Source organism: Benincasa hispida, chromosome 3 (genome assembly GCF_027475165.1).
Source record: "Benincasa hispida cultivar pf3 chromosome 3, pf3_genome.v1.1, whole genome shotgun sequence".
Classification (NCBI taxonomy): domain Eukaryota; kingdom Viridiplantae; phylum Streptophyta; class Magnoliopsida; order Cucurbitales; family Cucurbitaceae; genus Benincasa; species Benincasa hispida.
The window spans coordinates 27,375,824-27,399,497 of record NC_143480.1 but is presented as its reverse complement, the minus strand read 5'-3'; the positions used below and the strand labels follow the sequence as shown (position 1 = coordinate 27,399,497).

The 23,674-nt window shown below is 32.5% G+C and overlaps 1 protein-coding gene across 2 annotated transcripts; it reads left to right on the top strand.

Annotated features, from left to right (window-relative positions):
• The first annotated feature begins 9,916 nt into the window (after nt 1-9,916).
• On the top strand, nt 9,917-17,451 carry LOC150037167 (MICOS complex subunit MIC60, mitochondrial-like). Of its 2 annotated transcripts, XM_090312124.1 has the most exons (13): nt 9,917-10,192; nt 10,471-10,534; nt 11,209-11,934; nt 13,214-13,351; nt 13,455-13,607; nt 13,712-13,789; nt 13,929-14,021; nt 14,102-14,221; nt 14,656-14,733; nt 15,938-16,117; nt 16,664-16,765; nt 16,846-17,111; nt 17,224-17,451. In XM_090312124.1, the coding sequence occupies exons 1-12, from the start codon at nt 10,182-10,184 to the stop codon at nt 17,077-17,079; spliced, it is 1,977 nt and encodes a 658-aa protein (XP_090168250.1). In that variant the 5' UTR covers nt 9,917-10,181; the 3' UTR covers nt 17,080-17,111; nt 17,224-17,451. The 2 variants fall into 2 exon arrangements, with proteins under 2 accessions (XP_090168250.1, XP_090168249.1); XM_090312123.1 differs by having other exon boundaries at nt 16,846-17,451.
• The last annotated feature ends 6,223 nt before the right edge of the window (nt 17,452-23,674 follow it).

Sequence of the window (23,674 nt, the reverse complement as noted above, 5' to 3'; positions counted from 1 at the left end):
TTATCAAAATCCTTCTTATTGATTATTGCATGTTGTAAATTTTATTGAAAATGCATAATTTTATTTTCTGTAATTTTAATTCTTTGTAAATTTTTAAAATTGAGACTGATCCCACTTCCGTTATGAACCTCACAGTCCTTTAGCATGTTTATAGAATACGGAGGATGAGTGTGCTAGGACACTTAGGGAAGATAAAGAAAGGAGAAATCATACGTTGAGAAGCAGACACAAACAAAGAAAGGAGGAAAGAAGGAAGGTTGGGTGCATGGTGTGAAAACTATGCGTCCAAAGTAGGCAAAGGAGGGTAAGTTAGGCGCATGGTCTGGACTATGCATCCAAAAAGTAGAGCATGGAGGTCAATCGGGAGTTGAAGCCACATAGGGGGGTTGGAAGTAGGAGGTGGTCGAAAGGAAAAGAAAAGTTGGCTAAGTGTAGAAGGAGGTGGCGAACTCTGGGGTGAATAAATATTATAAGCTGGAACTTAGGAGCATGAATTGGTGCATGCAATTGAGGTGACTAACTCTAAGGTGAGAATGCTTTAAAAGTTGACACTTAAACAAAATTTTAGAAAGAGGAATCAAATATGATAGAGTAAAGATGCATAAAACGGAAGTTAAGAGAATCCTTAAGCATTCTAATTGCACTTAATTTGAAAACAAAGCATGCTGAAAATTAATTTTTAACAAAAAGAGGGTTTCATTGTGGATAGCTTTGTAGATTTCCACTTGCTCATTGCTTAATCCACGAAATTGATCTTCAATTCTTTAGTAGACCACCTAGAGGTTCTTCTCTACTATTCTCAGCCTTGGATTGAGTGGTGGAAACTCATAATTTAAAGGGATAAAGTTGGATATTTGAGAGCTTGATAGCAAAAATGTTTTTGCTTAACATTTTTCAAAAATCACAATATTCTGTAAATTGGAGTATTTAACAAGTTGAATCATGCAAGCACTCACTCATTCAGCCAAGTGACACTTCAATTAGCACTTTAGATATTGGTAAGGTGTTAAACTTGGAATAATCCACTAATCAATTTGAAATTTGGGGTAAACCCACTTTCAAATTAAAAAACATTTTTAATTTGATTTTTAAATCTAATTAATTTTACTTCAAAATTAATTTAGATAAAAACCTAAAATTCAATTCTAAAATTGACTTTCACAAATTAAAAATAATTTATTTTAAAAAATTAATTGATTAAACATATTTAATTAATTAAATAATAATTTAATACCAAATATTAAATAAATAAAAAATCTAATTTAAACATGAATCCTATTCATGTAATCAATATATAAACCAACATTTAAATCTTTAAACGGTCTAATTACATTTAATTTCAGAAAATTTAAACGTTAAATAAATCGAATATAATTATCCAAATCCTAAAATTGAAATTAAATATTTCAAATTCCAAACTCTAATATCGAATTTGAACACTTCAAATTCGTTCAATTTTCAAATCCAAAATTTAATCTTTCATGACCTAGTAAAGGGATCTTATGGACCTACAGATCATGAACTCCAACGATTTGAAATTAATTGGCTAAAATCTTTAAACCGAATTAATTAATATTCGTTAACTATCGAGACATATCACTATAGCTCGATAGTTGCACTCTTCTCACTGTAGATATATTTTTGTCCACTTGATTTAACCATAATAAGTAAGTCGATCATTCACAATTTTTGTTGGAACGTACCAGCGTGCAACGGAAGCGACAAGGATCCATAAGCACTCTAATTCATTAATTTTGGTAGAAATGAAAGCATGTTATTGCATAAATAAATGGGTTCAAGACATACCTTTGTAGAACTTCCTCTAAGCTTGAATTCCAGCTGCAAATCTCCTCTGAATCTTGTTGTAGACTACCCCAAGATCTTCCCTACTATCCTCTTGGTGCTCTAGATTGAGTTGTGGGACTCAAAATAAGTTGGAATCAAGGGAATATGGAGACAAACTCACAATAGCAACCCAACGGAAGAACAACTTTTTCTCATGAATTTTTCAGAGAAATTCTATCGGTTGCATTGTCTCAAAATCACTCTAATCTCTTTAATATATTGCAAACGATCATGCAAAGAGATTAGCTGTATAAGATGTAGCTCATGCTTGTAGTTAATGAAGACTTAAGAATATGGGTTTAGTGTGAGTAACTTGAAGAAATAATGGAAAATGTCATTTTTCCATTTTGTGTTTTCTCTCTTTTTCAATTTTTCAAAAATTGATTTCATAAATCAATTTTATTTTATAAAATTGAAAATATTATTAATTTTATAAAATTAACGTTCTTAATAAAATTAATAAATAATTATTTAAACAATTCTAATTAATTTAATATTAAACATTAAATTAATTTTACACAATTCCATCTTTGAATATTTAAATCATATTTAAATATTATTTCTCCAATTTCATTTAATTCTAATTTGAACATTTCAAATTAAATTATCACGCTATTCTAGAGCTAATCCATTTACGAACTAGTAAGGGACCTCGCGGACCTACAAATCATGGGCTCCAACGATCCGAGATTAATCGATTAAACTTATTAGACCAAACTAACCCCCATTCGTTAACTAATGGGTGATTCCACTAAAACCCATAGCTGAACTCCCCTCACTATAGATATATTATGTCCACTCGATATAACCATGATTAATAAGTTAACCTTTCACGGATTGTTCATAATAACGACTGGGTCGAATCTCTGTTTTACCCCCAAAATTACCTCTCGTGTCTTAAGTTCCACTGATCCCCTAATGAATAATTGATTTATGATCCAATCAACAAATCGAATCCCTTTCAGGCCAATGAGAAGATGAGACCTCTTGTTCAATACCCAGAATCAGCACTTAAAAGGAACAACCTCTTTACTAACCCTAATCGGGTAGGAGCGAGTTCCATCTTGCAGGGCTATGTCCCTAGCTATTATTCCAGTCTTATCCCAAAATGGGAGGCTTATTGAGCAGACATGTTGGTCTACTCTCACCGTTTACAAATCAAAGGATAATCCCGAACAAACAGGAGTTCATAGTTAGTTTAGGATTAAGGTCGAGCTACCTAGGTCATCGCTTTGAAATAATCAGTCTTAAATAGTAAACAATGTTATAAAGTAAGAGTGACTGGTTTCGTGGTTCGATCTTGTACAAAACTCATTTGCATAGGACGTCCTCACTCTTCATGTCATAACATGTACGAATTAGGATCACTTCATTTGTAGCACTTTACAACTCTTTGTAACAACTACAGAGTAGGCCGCATCCAATAGTGTGACCAGAATAAGCCACCCAACCTTATTCATATACTATAGATCATTTTTTACTATTTACTCGAACGTGATCCACTTTTATGTCTCCACATAAAGTTCAAGTACTCATGTAATAGTCAAGGGACTTTTAGGTTTATTGGATTTCTAAAAAACAATATATTCAATAACAACTTATTGAATTTTTAGAATAAGTTATACTGTTTACAAACCACGAGTTTTAGGACATAAAACCCAACAGTTCGTATTTATAGCTAGGTTGAAGTTATCGTTTTACCTTTGTAAATACATCCTACTTCTTAAGCTCCCACTGATCCTCTATTAAACAATATGTTTATAGTCCAACTAATCAAGCATGTACCTCTCAGCCATGAAAGGGCGAGACCCCTTTGTTTAAGACCAGGAATCAGTACTTAATGAAACAACCTATCTGCTAACCCTAAAATGGGTAGGGGTAAATTCTATCTTGCAGGACTATGTCCCTAACTATCTATTTAGTCTTATCCTCAAAATGGAAAGCTTGTTGAATAGTGTTGTTGAACTACTCTTACCTATGCAGATCAAAGGATAATCCCGAATAAATAGAAGTTCATAGTTAGCTCAAGATTAAGATCGAGTTACCTTAAGTCATCTAATTTGAAATAGTCAGTTTTAACAGTAAATGGTCGTTATAAAGAAAAGTGACTATTTCGTGGTCTGGTCTTATGCAAACATATTTTGCATATGATGCCCCCACTCACATGTCTCTACATGAACGATTTTGGGATCACATCGTTTGTATCAGTATACAAAGTAGGCCGTATCCATAGTCCCCGAGATAAGGTACTCAATCTCTACATAAAGTTAAAATATTCGTATGATACCCATGAATTCGTTTATTGGATTTTATAATGCAATTTCAATAACATTTTTATTGAATAAATTCTTCAACAATACATTTATTGATAAATAAAATACTTTCCAAAATTACAAACTGTGAGTTTAAGGACATTCTCAATAAAACAAAGAAGTGAGGTGACGATGACAAGGTTGACTTGAAAAGTCCTATAAATACCAAGAGGAGAAGCTCATTTCATTCATTCATTTCGTGAATCTCTCAAAGAAAAGTAGAGAGAGAAGTGTGAAAGGAAGAATTTAGGTTGTTGAAGTGAAAAGAATGAGGTTGACCATTGCTGACATCATTCGTCGACAAGCTATGCGTCCAACTGAAGTCAGGGATGCGTCCAACTTACTGTGGAGGCATTGAAAAGGACCGTCTATGTGGCCAACTAGACTACGCACCCAACTGATATGAGAAAGACTGTCCTTACACCTACTACTGTTTTTGGTTATTAGAAGCCTAATTTTGCATCCATTGGAGTTAGTAAGCTAAATTAAGAGCCAAGAAGGTATTCAAAGGTTATTTTTAACCCTAACATTGAATTCTAAGCTAAACTTGGATAAATTCTTGACTTTTATTTAAGGTTGTGCCTCATAAATTGGATAATAGTGATATAATGGTTTAGTGGATTGATTAAGGGAGCTTCTAGGTAAGTGGTAGAGATATAAGGATAACGCATTAGTGGCTAGTTTCTTATTTTTCCTATAAATACTTGAATTGTTTCAACTTAAATGAATGTATAACTTAATTGAAATACTTGATCCTCTATGCAATATTTTTTTCTCTTGTTTTCACCTTTCTTTCTCTTCAATTTTGTTGTTTTTCATTACATTATGAAGATGTTTGGACATTTGACAAGCTTTTTTTCTTTTTTTTTTTTTCTAAAGGATCTAAAATAATTTTGAATATTGTCGACACTCAGATCTCGTCTACGTTCGTTGTTGTAGCGGACCTTCGTGGGCTTGACCTTCGACCCACTTCTTTTGATCTAGTCTTGCTTTTCAAGCTGACATGCATAAGAGATCCTCACGTCGGTATGATACCAAGACTCCCAAACTCCGATGGATAACTTAATATAGTTCAACTAATTACACAAGAAGTAAGGTTAGCTTCTCCATTGGAGATTACTTACCTTCTCCTTTAGTGTTGTTGATGAGATTATTTGTAATGCTCTTCATTTGACAGTTGTGTTTTGGTTACGTGTATCTCTGATCATGTCAGGATTATTTTGGACGCTCAAGATTTCAAGGTGTTAGACCAAGAGTAGCTTGATTATTTCCTAATTGGTATATATTTACTAGCACAATTGATTGACTCAAATCTCGAGGCAATTACTTTTTTTTCTTTTGGGATGTGTATTCTCCTATGTCTCTTCCTATACTTTTGGGCATTGGTCTTCTCGTGGGCTTTGAATATTACCTTGGGCAACCTCTAACAAATATTTTTAAGGAAAATATTTATTTTATGTTATTTTTAATAACTATTTATTCTTAAAAAAATTTGTCACTTAAAATACTTTATGTAATATGAATAATATCACAAAAAACAGAAAAAGAATGAGCAATGACTTGAGTTTTGTTCTTGAGTTCAACTTCACGCTCCAAATTTTTTATAATTAAATCAATCCGTCTTGGGCGAAAGAGAGGACATCTCGATTGGGGGGCAGGTTCTTACGCGTTACTCACCCGTCCGCCACTGGAAACACCATTTCCTGTCCGACTTGCATGTGTTAATCGGTTTAGTCGGTATTTTCTTTTATGGTTCATATTCCGGCTTAGGTTCATCTCTGTAATAATCGGATGAATTGAGTTGTAGACATGAAAGCGTAAGAACTCAACAGGATCCCCCTCTATCCGAAATTTTTTTGAATGATATTCAAGAAAAGAGTATTATAAAAAAGTTATAGAATTAGAGGAACTCTTTCTCTTGGACGAAATGCTAAAGACCGTCAGGGTACGGAGAGATGGGGAGATATGACCCCTAAACTACAAAAGGCTTCGATATATGAGGCTTGAATTGAAAGGCAATACGAAGAATTCGTAATAAAATTATCATGCACAGTGTATATGGGGATGTTATCATTATTACTTATAGTGTTGACTAAGCGCATAGCAATATAGGCAACTGATTCAACAATTAGATAATTGGAGTTATCGTATTATTATTCTAGAGTTTATCTTTTTAAGTATAGGTATTCAAGGAATCCCTTGGTGGATAAGTCCGACGGTGCGGAATTGAGTTTCTCATCCAGTGGATCTGATCTATAGTTAGGGGGCAATACATACCAAAAGGTTTGAAGAAGGAATGCGCATAAGAGTATATAACCAACGAAACTGGATTGCAAGCAGAGGCAAAAGCAAGAGAAAGAAGTGAATCAGAAATGACAGAAACCGAGATGGAAGGGGGTGTAAAAAAACTTGCAGGGCTTACTAAAATAATACAGAACCTTATATGCTGGAGAAAATTTAAGCCCAACGACTTCACGTTGTTTATTTAAGACAATTTAACTCAATCTAGTGCATGAGTTCTATGAGTAATTGTCTCCTAGAATAGAACATATCACTTTTCTTATGGAAGCAGTACTTCGTCCACAAGATCCAACAAATTGTTCTTTGTGGAAATAAACCGAACTTGCACAAATTTATAAAAGTGAGAAAAGTTTGATAAGAGAAAAATGTTTATGAAAATGTTGCTCTAACGTACAATTTAAAGAAGAGGCATATTTATTGACTATTCATGGTCGTTTAAATAGTCATATTTCTTCTTCAAGTTAGTTATTTTCGAAAGGACATATTCATACATGAAAAAATACAACTATACACAAATAGTCACATACCATTTATTCCGACATTATAATAGAATAATTATCTCAAATTCACTCTTTGTTCTTCTAGTGGGAGAAACCTAACTAGTAAGAGTGTTCAAAAAATTTGACAACCCGAATAACCCGTGAAGGAAGTCTTATCAAAGAGAACCTATGAGCGGAGCAAGATCGTTCCAAACCATAGTCCTTTTCTCCTTTACTTGATATAAATCATATTCACATCAAATTCCTCCAATTAATGTATCTCATACATCATGTCAACTATATCATATATAATTGAACCAGTTTAATCATATCATATATAATTAAACACCTCTTGTCAATTTGAACACTTCAAACTGACCCAAAAATTGATTTTCAACTTGATTCCATTGAGCTATCAATGGGACCTTATGGAACAGTAACTTGAAGCTCCAACGGTACGTAAATAACTGACTAAACTCTTTAGCCACGAGATTCACCATCCGTTAAATACCAGACACTCCACTAAAGACCGATAGTTGCACTCTTCTCACCACAGATATATTTCTATGTCCATTGGATATAACCAGTCAACAGTATGATAACCCTTCACAGATGCTTGTAAGTATAGCTGGGCCAATTTACCGTTTTGCCCCTATAGTTACATCTAACTCCTTAAATACTACTGATCCCTCTAATGAACAATACATCATAGTCCTACTATGAGTGGACACCTCTCGGGTCATGAGAAGATGTGTGGCGCCATATCATTCAAGCCCCAAAATCAGCCCTTAAGGGAGCAATCTATCTACTTACCCCTGCTTCGGGAAAGAAGTGAATTCCATTTGGTGTAGCTAAGTTCGTAGCTCCCCCCTCCCCCCCAAAGTGGTAAGTTGAGTTAGCAATCTGGCCACTCGCACTCATGCAAATCAAAGGACCGTCCTCAAAGGCAGGAGTTCCCAACTCACTCAGGATTAAGGTCATGTCACCTATGGTCATCCTAGTGAAGTGAGTCTCTATCATGAACGACGTTATATAACGAGACTATACACTTAGTGGTCCGATCTTATACAAACTCCTTTGTATAAGACACCCCATTCACATGTCTCCACATGAATTATCAGGATTAGACCATCTGTAGCACGTCACAACACTTGTAACTATCTACAAAGCGGGTCGCATTCGTAGTGTTACCAGGATAAGGTTTTCCTCTTATATCCATATACTACAGACCATTTTGGTTATCACTTAAGGCATGATCCACCTTTATGTATCCACATACATGCTTAAGTTACAACGACAACCAGAGATCTTAGTTTATTGGTTTGTAGTAAAACAAATAAAATATTTCGTATTTCATCGATAATAGTGAAGAACAGAACTCATATTATGACATCACAAGCATTTGTTCAATACAGGTGTTTACAAACTACAGGACCCAACGAGAGTTTAGAGCATCATCCCCAACAACCCGGACTACCCGATCGAAACTATAAGAGTTGGGTTGAGTTAGTTTCATTCTTGTGTTGGGTTGAGTTAAACTTTTTTATGTTTTTGTTGGGTTGAGTTGGGATCAAGTTGGTTAAATAAAAATTCGAGTTGACCCAACCCGACCTGAATTATATATATTAATAAAAAAAAATATATATTTCTCTTTATATATAGTTTGACTACTTTGAATTAATGAATTTATGAATTCTTAATATTTTTGTTTTAAAGTTGTTATGATGTTTGTATTTGTTTAAAGTTTGTAATAAATATCATAGATATTTGTTTTTTAATATTTGAATGTTATGACTTATGAGATTTTAGTTATTAGCCGTGTATTGTAGATAAATTTACGTATTTAAAATGAATAAGAAAAAAGTTATAACTTGACAATCCAACCTAGTCCAAATTTTAAAATTGCCAATCAAACTAACCCGAATGTTTGAATTGGTCCAGAAAACAACCTCAACCCAATTCATCTACACCACTACTAACTAGCAACATCATTATTAGAAAAATAGAAGCTTTATAGTTTAGATTCTTTATTTTTACTTATTTGTACTTAGTTTGACGATATGTTTGTTTTTTTAGGAACTGTTTGCTTGTTTTTTCTTAAACAAATCTACATAAATTTTGTATCATACAAAAATTATTTATTTCGATCAAGATAAAAAAAAAAAAGGTAGATTTTCAAAAATAGAAAAATAAGAGAAACTTTTTATACAAAATATAAAAAGAAATTAATCTTCTTTAATAAAGACTGAACAAAGGTTTAGACACGGATAAAAGTCTATCATTGATACTATGTGATAGATGCTGATCAATATCTATCAATGTATTTTATTATTTTTTTTTTTTTGTTATTTCTGTAAATAGTTTGACATTTTTTTTATTTGTGAAAATTTTTCTTAAAAAATGTGTTTATTGTTATACAAAAACTAGGTCACCTATATTGTTGAATTGAATTTAATGAAAATTGAGCCATCATGTATGTCCACAAGATATAGCTTTAACCATTAGAGTTACAATGGACCTGAGAGTAGGTTAAAACACAAAAACCAGTACACAAAAACTAGTTGGCTGCATGATCTTCAATAAGTATGTTTCCATATATCCTCGACGTAACATGTTCAACTCAAATTTGGCGGGACGTCTAAATATTCAATTAATCGTGTCTTTAATCTTGATCGACATGCCCTGCTAGGTCTTGTTAGGTTTTTAGCCTTAACACTTCCAAGGTATTTTTATGTACCCATAACATCAATTATATAGTGGAGTCATAACACTTTAATCCTTTATTTATTTATTTATTTATTGGATCAAAGATATTTACAATCCAAATCTAAAGCACAACACCACCAAGTTGGCCAGAGAAATAAGGGCAGTCCTTTCAGATTCACCCACCAAACTCAGCCCAGCTCATCACGATCCTACAAATATATTGGGCCCAAGGCCCAAGTCTATAAATGGGCCTAGTAGAAGCCATTACAACTCGCGGAAGAATTCCTTGCTGCTGCACGGATTGTCGGACACATCTAATTAGGCGGTAAAATTCCGGTGTCATCGGATGTTCTCCTTCGTCTCCGGCGATCTCTCTCCGGCCAAGCGATCGTTAGTTTGGTTTTTCGAACCCGGAACTCCACACTCCTACCCGGCCAGACTTTCCACCACCGATTGTCCTAGTTACATTTAATCGCTTACTTGGTTATTCGCTCAAATATTTTCGTCGCTCGCTGTTTTCACTGAATATCTATACGCTATGTGGCGGAGGTACGGAAATGCTCCTGAACTTCACTGAATATTAATTTGCTTATGATGTTAATTAGTCATTTTGGTTGTCCTTTAAGTGCAGTGTTTTGTTTTCTTGATTGGTTGAAAATTGGCAGTTTCTTATTCTTTAATCTCCCGAGGGTTAATTGGCATTCTCAGCAATTGGAATTTTCCATTGATAAATGATAACCATGTAGTGTTTGAATTTGGATCTCCCTGGTTTCAGTTACAGCGGCTGATGCTTATAGATGACATTTTTATCGCATTATTGTCTGCAGGTCAATTCTGGAATTATCATCTCGTCAATCTGTTGGAAGGACGTCGAGGAAGATTTCACCCCAGGCAAGTAGAATTTCCCGTATAAGACTTTTTCCATTCATTTTTGCGATCAGAATTCGTTTGGTACAATCTAGACGGTATGATAATTTACAAACAGATATTTGGACAAGTGTGTATTTGACTTTTAAGCATATGCATCCACATTTTTCTTCGTCTATGTTCTTGTGGACGCAGTTGGGTGGAAGCTTACAACAGGGAGATCTTTTAACATACACAAAGTTGCTATTTATGCTATTCTTTCTTGGGACTATGAGAATCTGCAAAACAGATGTTTGGAAATTCATTTTCGACTTGCAAGCAAATACATGCATATAGTTTTTCATCTGCGTGCTCCGTGCTTGTGATGCAGTTGTGCGGTCTTTATTAACTTACTACATGAAGCCTTCTCATATAATATAAGAGAACTTGCTATTTATACCATTCTTTCTTCTGTTGTAATTAATTCACAGTGTTAAAAAGTGCTAAAGCCATTAATATGTTTCTATTCTTATGATAAATTTTAGTTTACCTAAGAGCTGTGAGACAAATCAAACGAGATTACGAACTGAGTGTGTTGCAAAACTAGTCTATCGTAAAATATATTGGCATGAGACCAAACCATATAATCCTGATTTTTTTTGTTATTATGGTATACTTTTTCAAATATTTTCTGATTCTTTGGCAGGTTTTTGTTGCAGGTGCAATGTTGGCATACAGTCCCGTGTATTTCTACAAGAAGGGAATTCTCATCTGCACCCAAACAAAATCTGAAACCACAACTGACGAATGTGCCACCTAAGTCTGGAAATTCCTTCCCAAAAGTTGTCTTTGGCAGTGTTGTTATTGGTGCTGCTGTTTTTGCAGCTTACCAAACTGGCTATCTAGACCAACTAACTGGTGGTACAGAGCAGAATCATTCTGTAGAGTCAACTAAGACAGTTCAGAAAAGTGATTCAGACAATGTCCACCCTTTGGTGGTGCAAAAATTTGATTCACCCAGTGGAGAAGAAACTGAAAAACCAGATAGTGTTGGAAAAGAAACTGAGAGCTCAAATCCCATTGTGGAGTCCACTGAGCATAAAGTCGAGACAGATGCCCACCTTCCTCATCTTGAAGCTTCAGGCGAAGAGCAAGATGGTATTCAGTTTCAAGACAGTTCCAGGATTGTGCCACATGAAAAGACTGAGGAGGAAAACTTGCCAGAATTTAGACAAAGTGTCAGTCAAGTAGAGAATGAGAATCTAGAATCTAAAACATCCACAGATGAAAATTTGAACATGCAAAGCGCGGAGTCTAGTACTAGGGATGGGCTTCATGATGAAGTTCAAACTACTCCAATATCTAGTAAGACAGATGCAGCACCCATAGGAATTGATATCAGAATACCACCACAAGAAGATACGTTTGCAGAAGAGAAACTGAAGGTAACTTAAATTTATCCATTCAGATCGAATGTTGATATAATAATAGCTTGAAGGTTAAAGTTAACAATGTACGTGCTCAATGCAAACTATTTTTAACAGTTAACGAGCTTTTATTAAGAGGCAGGGAAGAAAGTAAACAGATGCCATATAGAAAAAAGGCCACACCCAGATAAAAGGGCCATGAGAAGAAAAACAATTAGAGAAAAAGGGTATAATAATTGGTAGTTGAAATGAGAGGAAAATCTCTAAAAAGGTTACAACAAGTAATCTTTAAGGAGGAACTTAGTTTTGAGTCTGGCCACACTTTATCCGAGGACCCAGTCTTGAAACACCCTTACGTTTCTTTTTACCAAATATATCTTAAGATGATTAAGAACCTGCCCACCACAATAGTCTATTTCTCTCTCCTGAACTGAAGGATCAACTAAAACCTCTTCAATCATAAAATGAAAATTATGAGATGGGCCAAAATAATGCCAAGCAATTGCGAAACCTAAACCAAACCCTTATGGAAAAAGGGAAATGTAAAAAAAAAAAAAAAAAAGATGATCCTCTTAATCTTTCATTAAAAAATGTACTGCGGAGGGTAAATGGTAAAAGAGGGGCACCTCTGTATAAAAAGTATGGCATTAATCATCCTATAGACCACCAGGCACCGAGCATGCAAAAAAATTAGTTTCTTCATACCTGTAAGTGTAACCTTCCAGAGAACAGCTCACAAGAGAAAGACACTGGAATAATCAAATGTCCAAACCCCCCTTATCTTTGATACGTGGGTGAAAATGAACCATGCGTTAGGCAAAACAAAGTCATTGTCTCATGATTCAAAACTCTTCTCAAATATGACTTTGCAGAAAAAGAGAATAGATTATAGGTCTATAATCCTTGTGGATTAATAAGAAGAGTAAAAATTATAAATATTGCATGGGTTGTTGAAGGAGATGCTTAGCCTCTCATGATACAGCAGCAACATAGTATTCATCCACTTCAATGTCATAGAAGGATTACTGTACAAACGTTTATCACAGGAGGCAAGTTAGAAAGAATACCAGGTAGCAAGCATCACATGCCTAATTGTATTTTGGCCAGAGGTTGAAGAGGATGATCAATTAATTGGAATTAAACATTCTAGATTCATAGGATATCATGTCTGACCTTTTTGTTTCTTAAATATTTTTATTTCTAGTAAAAGATGTGTAATTTAAAGTGAATCTGTCTCTTATCCAAAAAAATAATAATAATAATAAAGTGAATCTGTCTCCGCTGGTATTCTCTTCAGGAGTTGAACAATACAAGTGAAGCTATAGAGGAGCCAAGTTCTCTTCTCGAGGCATACCATTTGAAGGATGAGGCTGGCATGACTTCCTTGGGTGGTGGTAGCAAAGATGAAACTAACAAGTTTGTCAAAGAAACAGAGGTCGTTTTCTTTTTCCTTCTTTCTAATGGATGTTCGTTTTGCTGGAATTGAGTAAAGGAGTCTTACTTAGTCAAGATCTAAATTTTTGTTTCCGAGATGCCAGGCTTTAATTGCTGAAATTGAGGAGTTAAATGATGGCTACATATCCAAGGATGGGAAATTGGTTATTGATTTCTTACAAGCTATTCATGCTGCTGAAAAGAGGCAAGCTGAGCTGGATTACCGTGTTTTTGCTGACGAAAAGAGAGCACTGAAGGTATGGATCAATAGATTTTTTAATATCGTACGTTTTTCAATGTTTGTAATTGTTATGGAATGCGACTATCTAAATCTATTAACTGTGATATTTTCTGTATACAGGAGAAGATGGAAAAAGAATTGAGGGATGCTCGGGTTAGGGAACTTATGCATGCAGAAGAGGCTGCTATATTGGACAAGGTTGAATTCCCAAGTTATGAATTACACACGTGGAGACTCTTGTAGAGATATCAAGTGAACAGTGAACGTACATCTGTACATTGTTATTGTGTTTCTCTCATTCTTATAATTGGCTTCGTGTGATTTTAATCATTCTCAGGAGTTAAAACGAGAAAGAACAAAAGCAGCTGCTGCTCTGAAGTCACTTCAAGAGAAACTGGAAGAAAAATTTCAGAAGGAACTTGAACAGAAGGTGGGAATGTTTCTTAAATGACAAACAAATTCAAGTTGCTAATCCTTTACCAATACTTTTCAAAAATAATTTCATTGCAGGAAAATGAGGTAGAATCGAAGTTGAGAAAACTTCAAGATATGGCAAAAGCAGAGTTAGCTGCGGCAATTGCAAGTGAGAAGGCTGCCCAGATGGAAAAGATGGCCGAAGCAAATCTTCATGTAAGCAATCTTGCACAAGTCATAAATTTATCTGAGCTCAAAAAACCACACATATTCAAGAAGTGGAAGTTATAGATATTATTAGGACCTAATGTGCCTCCTTCGAAAGATGACATTCATAACAAACAAAATGTTTAGTTCAACATGTACGATCTCACCATTGAGGGGGAAATTTTTCATCAAAAAATGAAAGATGATCGTAGTGATTTTTATTGGCATTGCTTGATTACAATTTTGCAAAATAATGAAGACACTGTACATTAATGTAAGAATTTTTTTTTTTTTTTTTTTTGGGGGGGGGGGGTTGGTGTTTGAAATAGTTTATTTTCTTGTCAACAATGTGAATGTTCCAATATAGCTCCATGTATTTTGGCCTGAATCAGGGCAATCAATCTACCACCAAGAGTGTTTATGTGTGGAACTTCATTTTGCAGATTAATGCTCTTTGCATGGCATTCTATGCAAGGTCTGAAGAAGCTCGTCAAAGCCACTCTGCTCAGAAGCTTGCATTGGTAAAGTTGTACTCCTACGTATTGATGTTGGTTTCATTTCTTACTCGTAGTAGAAGAATCTGAAGACAAAACTTTCTTTTGGAGAAAATTTTGTTTCCTTAGTGGTGCACATTACTGCATCTATATTAGTAGTTTGGGTACTATTGAAGGTGATCATTGTTTAATCAGATTTACACCATTTGCATGTGAAGAGGGAAACTGATAAACATTGGGATTAAACTAGGTATAAGAACTTCCAGGTTAAAATTGTTTTAGGTCTCTGCACAATAACATACATATATGTATGTATTCTAGAAAATTTGAGACCATTATGTTTCCATAGACATAAAAAAGGGGGTACGAGGAAATTTGGAAACAGTATTTGTTTTCCTAAACTTACTTTATATATATATATATGTAAGGCATGCAAAAATTACATTTTGTGAAGCTCCCTTTGCAAATAAGGTCTGAGTTTGTCTAAAAATGAAGACAGGTTTTGATTCTGTAAAATTGCTTGTCTTAGTGTTTATGCTTGAATAATTTCATTCTCTCCTTTTGTTGCTTCAGTGCTAGCCTGTAAGCTTCAAATTGGAGATTTCGTTGTCGAGATTTCTGTAATTATCCTGTTTTGGTTATTTGTGCTGACTATGATAGACCTCCCATTAAGCATGTGTATAATTGTAGGCCTGTGAGGAAGGGGAGTGAGGAATATTAAGTTGTTATTAGTCAGTTAGAGGGGTGGGCCCATGAGAATTTTGTGAGAATAAGCTTGGGTTTGAGGAATGTATAGTCTGTAAGTAAGTAAGTGCAGGAGTGGTACTTGGGAGTGAGTGGAACTCCCTAAATCTAATCTTCCCTCGACTCAGCACCTTTATTGATAAATAAATTCCAGTTCTTATTAGACTAGAGTATCTTTGATTAACTTCGTGGCATTTTCTGAGGATTTTTAAGTCCTCTCTTTTGTATTTCATTGGTTAAGAAAGTTGTCTCCTACATATATATTTATATATAAGTCCATCAACGAGCATTATGCTGAAGTGCAAGGTGTCTTGGGAACTTTAATGGTTGAAAATCTTTATATATGTGTGTGTATATATATATCTGTGTGTTTGTGTGTGTATATATGTGTGTATATATGTGTGTGTGTGTATATTTATATTCTACTAGTGCACAGCCAACCTAATTTATCTAGAGTTTAATCAACTATAAGTTATCAATCTTATAGGGGGCACTGGCACTTGAAGATGCTCTTTCTAGAGGTTTACCAATCCAGGCTGAAATAGAGGCATTACGTGTTAATCTTCAAGGCATTGACAAAGATTTGAACTTAGAGCTGATCCTTTCATCCATTCCTAAAGAGATATTGAATCATGGCTCAGATACGTTGTTACAAATGACACAAAAGGTACATTAAGTTCTTCCTGGCCGAAGGAAAATTTTAGCATAATTCTCTCCCAAAATATTACCTAATTATAATCAGTGTCATTTTCTTTACTGGAAAACCATGGGGCTGTTTGGTATTGAATTTAAGAGTTATTATTTGTGTTTTTTAAAACAAAAATTTAGTAAAAATGTGCTTGAATAGCTGTGTAAGTTTGGTGTTGGTCAGATGGAACTTGAAGGTACGAGAAAGAGGCAACTAAAGAGAATTAGTTCTTGAATAGCGACATTGTTGGTTTTGAAGAAATTCTTACTACTTTCAACCATATCTGTCAGCATGGATTGCTTTATGGACAGAAAATCATTTATTATTTTTCACCTTTGTTCTTTTTTCCCCCCAAAAATGTATTGAATTAAGCCATTGTAATTCTATGATTTTATCAAATCCAACTGGCTGTGGAATATTGTTCAATGCTGTTTACTTGTTATTTACAACATTGGCTATTTGATAATAAAATCGAGTTCATCTTTCATGTGAAACTATCTGGCTAATTCATCTCCTTGCATGCAGTTTGATGCGTTAAAAGCACCGTTACGGCACTTGAGCTTGATCCCACCTGGTGGTGGCGGCATTTTAGCTCATTCTTTAGCCCGTGTAGCATCCTGGATTAAGGTACATTAGAAAGAACTTTAAATCTCCTATTTACTCTTCTCTATTGCTGTAGTTTCTGAAATTGTCTCGACCTCCTTTAGGTGAAGGAGGCCGACCAATCTGGTAATGGGATTGAATCTATCATCAACCGAGTGGAGTCCTATCTGGCTGAAGGAAATTTGGCTGAAGCAGCACATTCTCTAGAAGAAGGTGTTAAAGGCACAAAAGCTGAAGAGGTAGTTCATGATTGGGTAAGGCAAGCAAGAAATCGAGCCATCACGGAGCAAGCCCTTACCCTGCTTCAACTGTATGCCTCATCAATAAGCCTTACTTAAGACCAAAATGTAATTTGCCATCTCCGTCTCTGGTATGCAGGCACCGGTTGTGCTTTTTTGGTACTATATATTTGTTAGCTTCATGTTGAACCTCTTAGTTGAAGGTTCTATCTATAGAGCATCTGAAATTCTGTGTTTACCCAGGAAAAAAAAAAGGGATTTGAGTTTTCAAGCAACGGGAATGCACAGTTCTTGGATAGCACCATTCTTTCTGTATTGACCTTAATAAAAATTTTGTAAGAACAGATTTTACTGCTGCTGCAGCGCCAAGAGAAGCAACTGCGGCCATCCGGGCACTTCTGAGAAGGCCAAACTCATATTGCAACCTTTTGTCAAAGTGGGTTAGTTGCAAATACCTGGTTCTTGTTTTCACTTGAGAAGCTCCTTTATTGCTTAGTTTCGAAAGGCATTGCTTTTTCTTAATGTGTTTGATTATAAGCATATGTTTGGTGGTTATCCCAGATCTGGCTAGAAGGGGACCTTGGTTGGTGGTAGTATTTTGCTTTTGGTACTTATGATTACGATTAGTTAATTCTCAAAGGATATACATGTCGCATGTTGGAGATCCGCTATTAAAAAATGTTGAAGAAATCGTCTTACTTAGAAATAGATGATTCTTGTCTGACCCTTATTCAAAAATAGAGAGAGGAAAATATCCTTAATATAGGAACTATTTGAGGGGCCGGTTGAGACATGAGTTTGGCATCAAGTCTAGTATGTGAATTTTAATAGCGGATCTAGGAAACCTTGGTATAATAAACTTTGTAAAGGAAATTTGTTGTCAGAAAAAACTTTTTGGAGTAAGTTTGATGTACTAGGAAACCTATGGGTATGTCTAATAAATTCGGGCTTCATAAATCCAAGGTGCATGTGTTCAACATCTTTAGTCAAATCCACCCTTACCTAAATCTTCATCCAAGATAACCTTCTCAGAGTGCTATTACAAACTACTTTTTACTTTTTTTAAAAAAAAAAAAAAATTAAAAAATATTATTATGTTAAAATTTGGGATGAAATTTAATAAAATTATGGTCGGATATTTAAGTTTTGTAAGTTAGTTAAGCATAATTTTTATTATCTAATTAATATTATTATATATTAATAGATGTATTCTCTCTCCAGTTTTGTATGATGAGCTCTCTTTCTCTTATCTGTCGATGGTTCAATCTTCATCTTGCAATTGTTGGACTAAAAAAAAATAATATTTTGTTACATATTGGATGTACCTATCTTTTTGCAGTTCACTCTAATTATACAACAAAAAATACTGAAAAAATATCTAAGAAAAACAAAGAAAGAAATTTACCAACAAACTTAATTGGATTACAGGGTAGATTGTAAAAAGATGGATGCAATTTAGAATAATTTTGATGCTGGAAATGATGGGTTGGATAAGGTCAAGGATTTTTATTTTTTTAATTCTTTTATTTCGAAAAGGGTTAAGGTGAAGATGAAGTTCTAATTTTCTAAAATTTGATATTGCTTTAAAAGTACTGCAAAATTTTTAAACATACCCACCAAAACCGGTCCCTTTTGCTGACAATTGATCCATATTTGCACCAATAGAAGATGACCAATTAATAAAGTGTCCTTTCGGATTCTTCAAAACTAAGTTTGATGGATTAAGGATTAATACTTTTTTTTTCCTCCCATCGTGATCGCAATTAATCATGAAATTACGGACGTCAGCTTGTGTTCTTTGTTTTTGTTTTGTTATTACTGTTACTTTTCAAATAAGATTGACGAAGGGGTCGGATTTGCCCAAGTGAATGTTAAAAAAAAAAAAAAAGGTACTCATTTCTATTTTTATTGGAGGGAAACTTTGATGCAATAATACATAAATTACCGTATAAGTTCAACGATCGCAAGAATAAAGAATCAAACCATCAATATTTATAACGGTTATTGATCCTACTAAGTCATGCTTGAGTTGACTCCAAATTATAGTCTTAATCAACTATTATCATATAAGAGAAGTCTTAATTATAATTGGTGCTAAATCATCAGCTATCTGATATATAATATATATAGAGAGAAATACACATATGATATGATGAAAAAAACTTGGGTGTTCCCTTGAATGTACATATGTTGGTGTATTCTAAATATAATCCAATAAAATTTTGTCGCGTGACATTTTTATTTTGTAAAAAAATAAATTTTTTTCCTAATTCTTTTTGTGTGTGGGGAAGTGGTAAATACAAATGTTTTTTTTTTTATGGTTGTATCGAATTTATTGTCTCTTAGAAGTCGATCATGGGCATGGTAGGGAGATGGAGGGTGGCTTTAGCCAATGAATAGGAAAGGAACAGTGGGGAGGTGACAAGCTCAGCTAAATTACAAAACTCGGGCAAATAAAAATTTTGTCATCTACAAAATTACTTGAAGAATATTGTTCTTATACATTTACTTATTAGCTACACAGTCCCAATCATTTAGGTACCTGCGGGGACCCGACCTCACGGGGATTTTTGTCGACCCTACTCAACTCAGTGTCACAAACATCCCTTAAGTCTATAAACAAAAGGTAAAATGGTTTAGGTGTCTACTCAATTGAAAATCAAGTTAAAAAATGATTAAATTAAAAATTTGATCTCTATAGTTTGATGAAAGTTAGAACTTAGTCTTTATAATTTTAAAAGTTTGAGTATAATCTCTATGATTTGATAAAACTCTCCAAAATAATTCATAGGGATAAAACTCTCCTAAATAGTTCAAAGGGACTAAATTTAACATTGGGACTATTTGATCTAGATTTATCAAACCATGGAGAGTAAATTATAATTATAAATTGTAAGGATTAAATTTTAACTTCTTCAAATTATAAGGACTAAATTTATAATTTAATTTTAAAAAAAGATTTCAAATCATATAATTTAAAATCAATAAGTTCTTAAATAATATGATCCGAAATCTATGAATTTTGTTTGTTAAAATTTTTTTTACCAAAGTGATTTTTTTTTTTTTTTTGCTCGAGTTTGAAACAAGTAGGGTTCTTTGACCTTATTAGTTAATAGTATAAATTATACTAGTTGAGTTAGGTTTAAGTTTTTAAATTTTTACCTTTCAAAAAAAAGTTTTTAAATTTTAATTTGCTTTTTTACTAAAGGTTCCGAGCCCTCGGAATTGAAAGGTAGTTGGAAAAAAATAAAATAAAATAGAATAAAATGATTGCTAATATAGGCTTTTAAAATTGATTTATTATTAAAAATAAATAAAATATGACAAAATTAAATAAATTATTTGTCGCTAAATGCGATGAAATCCCGCAATGTTTTACCATAAGGAAAATCCAAGTCAAATTTTCACATCAATTTTTTTCTTTTGAAAATATAATATTAAAATTGTAGGATAAGACTTTGAACTTCCGGCCTATAAAAAAAATAATAGGTTAAAATATCATTTTAGTTTCTATATTATAATTTTTGTTTAATTTTAGTATTTGTACTTTCAATTGTCTAATTTTAGTCTACTTTCAATTAATCTTATATGTAGTCCTTCAAAGTTAATATTTTCAATAATTGATCAAATAATAATGAGAATAATAATTCACATGTAAAAAGAATTACAATAAGTTAATATGTTTTCAAAATTTATAGTAAAAGGTTAATAAATAACAAAAAGAAAGTTTTAAGAAAATTAGCAATAAGACTAAAAGTAAGATTTATATTGAGAATATAAAAATTGTAATTACAAAAACTAAAATGGATCAAACTTAAAAGAATATAGAGTAATTGTCTTAAATAGTAAAATTGTTAGAAATATTTTTAAACATAGCAAAATGTCAATATCTATCGATGTCTATCACTAATAGATAATGATATTTTGTTATATTTATAAATAATTTAGCTAATTTTTCTATATTTAAAAATAGTCTTAAGTATATGGACCAAAATTGTATTTTAACCCAAAATAAAATTAATACCACTGTTTTATCCTTAAACTATACTCAATAGTTGCAAACCTTTTGCTAGAGATGGGAGAAGTTTATTTCCTTAAAAAAAAAAAAGGTTATTCAATTTTTTACTCAACAAAAATATATTAAATTATTATATATGACTAAATCAACTATGATAATCATTGCCACATCATTCTATCATTAGTGATCAATTAACGGTCAAAATAGACTAGGGCCTATTTAGAACTAATTTACGGACTAAAATATTTAATTTTGAAACTTGAAAGACCAAATAGATATTAAATCCAAATCTCAGGAGTCAAAAGTATATTTTGCCTAAACTTTTAAATATGTGATAATGAAAATAAAGAATAGTTTGAGATATTTTACTACATAGAAATTCTTATAAATAGAAAAATTCAAAAAATATTTACATTTTTAGAACTCTTTGATATAAAATGTAAACATTTTTAAAAAAATTTTATATTTAAAAAGACGCATTTACTAAATTTGAAGGAGCCACTAAAACCAATCATAGAACACAGATATTAAAATTTCCTTAAAAAAAGAGAGAGAGATTAAGATGAGAATTTAATTTATAAAGTTGATGACATAAAATTTCAACTTTATGAAGGATATAAGGGAACTATGTTCTATTTTTTTTTTTATATAGTAAATATAAATTTATATTCCTAAATTTATGGTTTATATTAATTTAAGTTTAACTTTCGTAAGTGTATCAATTTAGATCCTCTTCTGTATTTTTTTTTACCATTATCGTGTCAAATTTAAGAGTTTGATTAATTTATAATTTGAGTCAATCAAACTCTTAAATTTTCATAAGTCAATCAATTTAGATCTTTCACTACGACTATCTTTAAAAATAATTCATGCATCAATTTTTAAATGTGTATAAACTTCTTCAAATATTGGTTTTATAAAATGGATGATGATACTAAATGCATGGGCGATTTTCAAAGAGAAATTTGTCTAAGAGTCTTAAATTGATTCATTTATGAAAGTTTTGGAGTTTAATTAATACAATTATAAGTTTCACGGGAGATTTTCCATAAGAAATATAATGGAGGATGTAAAGTGATACACTTACAAAATTTTAGAGTTTACATTGATATTACTATTAGTCCATGACATAAATTTATACAACCAAGTTAGGGTAAATTGATATTTTTTCCCTTTGTTTTTACGGGATAATACATAAACATGATGAAAACTAAAACCCTCCAATTAATAAAGCAGGGAGTTTTCACATAGTTTAGAAACATAAATCAAACGGAATATCAATATCGACATATATTTTTATAAGTCTCGAAATTTTATAAATTTTATTTAAATTATTAATTAAGTTGTTTTAACTCCCTATCTAAGTTATGAATATTGTTATTAGTATTCATATTCATATTGGATTAAATAAATGATATTTTTATGTTTTACAAACATTTAGAAAAGATATAAGAGATATCGATGAATATTTAATATCAATATATAGGATCCTTCGATCTACGAAAATATTGCATGTAGATAGATATTTTCATTCATACACCACTTCACCATCTCACACGTCACTCTATTCATAGATCGTCAATAAAGAATAAGTAGTTATACTTAAAACATTATGTTAAATCTTGAATATCTTCATTGATGGAACCAAAACAAAAAAAGTTCACCTCATTCGAATGAAGGATATGAAACACTTGTCCCTAATATAGGAATCAAGGTTATTTATTTTCCTCTCCAGGAATGTGACAAAAATGCAAAATATTACATGCTATTGTAGTTTGGTTATTTTTTTAAGGTTCTTTGATTTGAAAAAATATATTTTTTTCTAGATAGTATTCTCCTCTTCATTCTTGATGAGGAGTCATATGAACATGTGATTGTGTTTGTCATTTGCTGCTTTGAATAAAAAAATATATTAAAAAATTCTTCAACCTTTTTATTTTAATGTACCACTAAATATTTAGAATTGCGTTGATCTTTAGCTTTCTTTGACAAAAATAACCAACAAATTATTGAATATATAAAGTCAAATACTCTCATTATGATTTGCATGTTTCCATAAGATATGGACAAATTTGCTGCAATTTCCTTTATATATATATAATTGTTTAAAAAATAATTTTTTTTAAAAAGACTCTAATTTCTAGGAGTGCAACAAAAAAAAACTAAAAAAACCGACAAATCGAACCAATTCAGACTGATCCATTGGTTTGGTCTCGTTCTGGACATATTAATTTGTCTTCAAAGAAAACCAAAAGTTATTGGATCGATTTTGGTTTTTTAATTGAAAATCAATTAAAATCAAACCAAACCATAATATATATACACTTAAATTTTAATGGATGATGTACTATTAGTATTTCATTTCTTGGTTAACCGATGAATTGTACTATGACTTTTATTTTTAGTACTTTAGGTGTAAGTATATATTTACTATTTAGACAAGATCTAATTATTATTATCTAAAAAGAAAAGAAAAAATATCTACTTTCAATCTAAAAAAAAAATAAAAGGCCACCCAATTTTAATTTGAGATAAAAAAAAAAAAAAAATAGAAGACCAATTCAAAACAAAAATCAAAATAAAATTGAAAAAAGAAGAAGAAGAATAAGGAAAATAACCCATTAGGTCCAAAACCGAAAACCAAACCAACATGGAACCAATCCAAATCATTGGTTT

What these genes read in the sequence shown, in the direction of transcription:
- LOC150037167 (XM_090312124.1), top strand. An exon ending in TTGCAGAAGAGAAACTGAAG is followed by an intron (nt 11,935 to 13,213) that starts GTAACTTAAATT and finishes TATTCTCTTCAG; the next exon opens with GAGTTGAACAATACAAGTGA. An exon ending in AGAAGGAACTTGAACAGAAG is followed by an intron (nt 14,022 to 14,101) that starts GTGGGAATGTTT and finishes ATTTCATTGCAG; the next exon opens with GAAAATGAGGTAGAATCGAA.